Genomic DNA, 5,606 nt, shown 5'->3' with positions numbered 1-5,606 from the left:
GAACCGCTATCCCAGCAAAACCTAACACACACAGTACACAGTCAATGACTACCCTGTGGCCGACAGGTGGCTTAGAAAAGAACGAGGCTTCTGAATTTTTGTACCCATTTAAAAAAACTGACAATGAAGTGGAAAAATCAAAACAGCAAATGACAAATCACTAAGCTTCTTACCAGTTCACTAGCAAGAATGAGAACTCCTGAGAGATAATCTTCTACATCCAGGTGAAATCCCTTCTCCCGATCTGGCTCAACTAAAAAATATAACAAAGTAAAGACAAGGTCGTGATGGAAATACAACTTACACCTGAAACTTTTTAAAAATACAGACACACACACATACACACATGTGTAATTTCTCTCAAAGTGAAAAAGGAACAAGTCCTTCAAAACTATCTCTTGAATGTGGACATATCCTTGGCACTGTGGACTTTTCATGCTCTCAAGCAGAATTCAATTTTTCCTTCCATTCTTCTTTCAAAATATAATACCACCAAAGGGCTTCCCTGGTGTCACAGTGGCTAAGAATCTGCCTGCCAATGCAGGGGACATGGGTTCGAGCCCTGGTCCAGGAAGATCCCCCATGCCGCGGAGCAACTAAGCCCGTGCGCCGCAACTACTGAGCCCCCGTGCCTAGAGCCCGTGCTCCGCAACAAGAGAAACCACCGCAATGAGAAGCCCGCGCACCACAATGAAGAGTAGCCCCAGCTCGCTGCAACTAGAGAAAGCCCACATGCAGCAATGAAGACCTAACGTAGCCAAAAATAATAAATATTCAACCAAAAATAATAATAATAATAATACCACTAAGAATATATGTTATGTCTGAGAATACCTTTGTTTTTAGAAGTGCATGCTGAAGCACTGAAGTGACAAGTCATGGTCTCTACACCCGGCTTTCAAAGGGTTCACACATGCCCCCAAGGCACACACAGTAAGAGACTAAGCAGATGGGCCAAAATGTGAACAAGTAGAGGATCTAAGTGAGGGGTACACAGGGGTTCACTGCACTGTTCTTTCAACTTTTCTGTAGGCTTGACGTTTTTAAAAACTCAAAGGAACGCCCAAGTACAAAGAGCAAGCCACTACATATTTTTAGTTTTTCTGTTTCCAAGTAACCCGTTTTCCATTTAGCTCTCATTTGTTTCCATAAATAGAAAGCCCCCCCGCCAAAACCTCAGCTGGCCCTGCAGGTAGACACGCCTGCGGACACTCACTGCCAAGGATCTCCGTGACCGCCTCTCGAGTCACGAGGGTCTCCGACTCCAAGTACACGACGAAGGCTGCCAAGAAGACCAGGCGCTGTAGCACAAACCTCCAGTGCTCGTGAAACCTGCAGCGAGCGTGAGGCACCAGCGTCAGAAAGACAGAATGGGGGCAGCCATGGCCAGACACATGAGGAGTGGGGCCCTTTTTCAAATAAAACTTATAAAACATGTAAGAGCAATGTAACATTTAAGTATATGAGATGGATTCAGCATAAGTACACTGGACTGGATTTGCCAGTCCAAATTTATAACAATTACTTACTATAATTTTAATGAATGAGAAGCATGGTCCAATTTTGATAAATGCAAAACTTTACAACCAAAGACTATGGACAAGAGCAACTGTGCTTTAGAAGTTTAATCAGTAAATACAATAACACTGCTCTGAGAAAAATGTGGGCGAATGAAGATTGATGAGAACCGCAACTATACATCAGCCTCAGCACCTGACTGTGTTATTCTCTGAACTGAGTGCAGGGTATCAAGAAACTCCTGATTCACACACATAGGAAATAACTACCATTTGTAGTCACTAAACAGGTGAACTTAAAACCTTGGGATACTGCAGTTAAACCGAGCTAGGAGCCTGAAAAAGAAATAGAAATTTTACAACCCCTAGATATTTATGCTATGCCTCCTGATTTTCAAATGTGGCAACAAATTCAAAACCATCTTTCAACAAAACCCAGGCCAAACAAAACATTCTGAGGTCCAAATCAGCCAGAGGGCAGCCTGTGTGTGAACTCCAAACACCATGGTCTCTAAAGACCCTGCCAGTTCTATTGTCCTACTTCTCTAAGCATCAGTTATTACCTTACAGCAGGGGTCAGCAAACCTTTTCTGTGATTGAGGTTTGGGGGTCACTTTCAGTCTCTGTCACATACTCCTATTTGTTTTTTTTTCTTAACAACTCTTTAAAATATAAATATATTTATATAAAATATAAAAGGCCACAGAAGTTTGCGGGCCCCTACCTTTAAAGAATCTTGTGAGGTTATACTATCCACTCCCCATATACATGTCCTAACTATTCCTTGCCTATAACGTGTCTTAAAAGAACATCTTCTCTAGTGAGAAAGCAAGCATAAGTAGAAAAGTTTAGGTTCCTATTTACTATATTTCATCAACACTCAGTTTTCCCCAGTTTAACATCTATGAAATCATGATGTATTGTACAATCTACATTTCACAATTATGATTAACAACAAACTTTTTCCCTAGTGGTATGAAAAATAACATTGTATCTTAAAATTAATAGTGTTGTACATTCAAGGAGATATGGCATATTACCCACATATGTCACTTGGCAGTGAAATTCGATATTCAGTATATTTATACACACACACATACACTGCCACTTAATCCCATAACCTTAACAGCAAAGATAGGGTTCATCCAACTTCACAAGTAACTTGAATATATTAAAAATATATTCTCTATTTTGACCTTTACACAATACATATTTTCTTTTTAATTACCTTTACATTGCAAAAATTATACATGTTCCTTAAGAAAATTTTGAAAGTGAAAGGGAGAAAAAAATAAAATCAACAATTTTGTCACCATTAAAATGCTACCACTATTAACAGTTCCTTTTTCTTTCTGTTGCTTCTTCTAAGTAGAGGGATTTTTACCAAAGCAATCATTTTAGTTTATATAATTTTTCTCTTGCCTTTTTTTACTTAACGTTATAAAAGATTGTCTTACAACTAGTTGTCTTACAAACCTGTAATACTGTTCAGCAGGAAACTTGGTCTTCAAAGACGTCAGATGTGTTTTTACTGTACCAAAATGTTCTCGAGCTTTCAAACACCTCTTTGGAACTGATCACAAAAAGATAACCAAACATAATAATGACAGACTGAGCAGATTTCAAATACAGCTCTTGCTTAACAATCTATGTAGTCTACCTGGAAATTTTTTTTAAATCTCATGACCAAATGTAGGGTATACAGCTCTGCTTTCAATCTGGCTCTCAAAATTTCATATCTAGCTTCCCCACTAAAAAATAAACAAACAAAAAATTGCTAAAAGGGAATATGTTGGGTAACATACTGGTAAACTGTCATAAATAATCTCATCTTTAAGCTGCCTTTCCTAGTCAGTCCCCAAAGGATGCCTAAAATTGGACTGCTTCTAGCTCCCATATTTGGTCAAAAGGCAGCTTTATAATTATTCTCAATCAGGCTGACAAACTCTGTATCACCTAGAAAAATGACTTGCCCCTGACACCTGTTAATTACATCATTATATCATTATCTATCTGAAACTATATTTCAGCTCTCTCAGTTATGCTGACTACATCTTACAATGGAGGTTCCATGTCTAAACTTCTCGTACTTGATACCGAAAGAAGAGCTGACTGTAAACACATTGACAACATTTTACACTGGCCATTTCATTATGTACAAATGCATATTAAATTATTTTCAATGACTGAAAGACTGGGTTTAAGAAAAAGAGCCAGATAGAAGTTGCTAGATACACAAGACAGCTATGAAACTACCACAATTATCATCAGTATAACTCTCTATCGCAGGAGAAAACATTCCTATTTCCACCTACGTGAAACTAGAAAATCAAAATACACAGAATTCTGGAAACCTGTAAAATGATCAACTCACCCACTTCACCAATTTTTACTCACCATAAAGCATGAGAGACATTTTTCAGACTAAATAATACAGATTTGATATGTCTTCTGGATGTAAATTAACTATTTAAATGAGAGATGAATAAATTGGATAAAAACCTTCAAAATCAAAACAAAGAACTTACTGTCCTGAAACCCAGCACCCTGATGGACCCCTTGCAGTAGAGTTAAAATCTCTCGAGCTGTTTGTTCTAAACTCTGTACAACTTTTCGGATTTCCTAGAAAGAATTAAAGATGAAAATATCAGATAAATCCAACATAATCATTATATTATCATAGCCTCAAACCAAATATACTAAACAGCATATTTGATCTATGACACCTTCACATAGATTCAAAACACTAGCAACCTTTACAAGGACATGAATGGTGCACAAAATATCCAGATTTGAATCCTGACTTTTCCACTTACTTCCTCTCTGAGACCTTCAGGAAGTCACTAAAAAGCCTTAGATTCCTGATATAGACTTCAAAGGCTAATTGCCACCCACTCACCCAAAATATCCCACTCCAACACTAAAGGAGATGAGGCACCCACACGTAAACCAACAAGAGAAGAATGAAACGCAGTACAAGGATTGGGTATTTTTCATTCATTCATTTTGCAAATATTCACTGAGCACATTTTTAGGCACTGTGTAACTACTGAGGAACCAAGCTGGCAGCCCCTTCCTTCCTTTAGAGTATAACGGGGGAGGCATTTAAAAATTAACCATCACACAATTTTTTTTAATGGTAATGCACTACTAGAAGTAAACATAACAGGGTAAAAAATTATTTACATTTTGACATCAAGGAGGTGAACACGAGATAACCAGGAAAAGAGTGGGAAAGTAGTGCATTCCGGGAAAAGCAAGCAGTACATGCAAAAGTCCTGAGGCAGGAAGCTATTTGGGGAACTAGAGGAATAAAAGGGAGGTAAACTGAGCATAACACACAACGGAAGAAGGCGTAAAATGAGACTGGAGAGACCTGTGAGCCACAGTAGTCTGGATTTTTATCCTACGTGGAATGAGAAGCCATAGAAGAGTTTTAAAGAGAAGGGCACACGTGCTTTTAAGACACCAATAAACAAACACAACAAACACGCGTTGTCTGAGTCCCAAGCGCTAACTGAGGCTTCGACATAAACATACGCTAAAAAGGAGGAAAACTGACACCCAAATGAGGTAGGTGATGCCAAGGAACCGAGCCCCGAACACAGGGAACCAGGACCTGGCAGCAGAATCGGGGGCCGGGGGAGGGAAGTGCCCTGAGCCAAAACAAGACGGGGAGCAACCCACCCCCGGAGGCTTCCCCACCGCTCGAATTTGAGCGACGGAGGAGGGCCGGGCGTCGCGGCCCAGCTAGGCAAGGAGAGGGAAAGGGGATGGGGAGAGAGGGGGCTCGCCTCTCGGATGTCCTGCTCGGCAGCCAAAAAGCCCTGCAGCTCCACGAAGATCTCGCTCACAGACATGGCGCCGGCCGCACGAGTGACAGCCAGGGCGGCGAGGGTGGCCAGCCGAGTTCGTTCGGGAGACAACCGGCGCCGTCAGTCACAACGCCCGCCACCGCCGCGGCCGCGTCCACCGGGCCCTCTGCTGGGCTGTCGCTGGGGTCCTCCCTGGCCCACGGCGCGCAGGAGGCCGGGCTGTCCGCCGCTCTGCCTGAGGCGCTGCCCGGAAGGCATAGCAAGGCGGGCAGGG

General features: G+C 41.3%; 1 protein-coding gene across 1 annotated transcript in view; it reads right to left on the bottom strand.

Moving 5' to 3' along the window:
• Positions 1–5,492, bottom strand: part of TSN (translin) — a 7,028-nt gene extending 1,536 nt beyond the window's left edge. The window contains exons 1-5 of the mRNA XM_007456360.1: positions 5,312–5,492; positions 4,046–4,139; positions 2,994–3,090; positions 1,217–1,332; positions 174–253 (exon numbers count right to left, since the gene is read on the bottom strand). Of these exons, the coding sequence (XP_007456422.1) occupies positions 174–253; positions 1,217–1,332; positions 2,994–3,090; positions 4,046–4,139; positions 5,312–5,377 (453 nt within the window). The 5' untranslated portion in view covers positions 5,378–5,492. The remainder of the gene's footprint in view (positions 1–173; positions 254–1,216; positions 1,333–2,993; positions 3,091–4,045; positions 4,140–5,311) is intronic.
• Between the last annotated feature and the right edge of the window lie 114 nt (positions 5,493–5,606).

Source organism: Lipotes vexillifer, unplaced genomic scaffold (assembly GCF_000442215.2).
Source record: "Lipotes vexillifer unplaced genomic scaffold, Lipotes_vexillifer_v1.1 scaffold3, whole genome shotgun sequence".
Taxonomy (NCBI): Eukaryota; Metazoa; Chordata; class Mammalia; order Artiodactyla; family Lipotidae; genus Lipotes; species Lipotes vexillifer.
The sequence above is the reverse complement of the archived record's forward strand: the minus strand, read 5'-3'. Positions and strand labels throughout refer to the sequence as shown.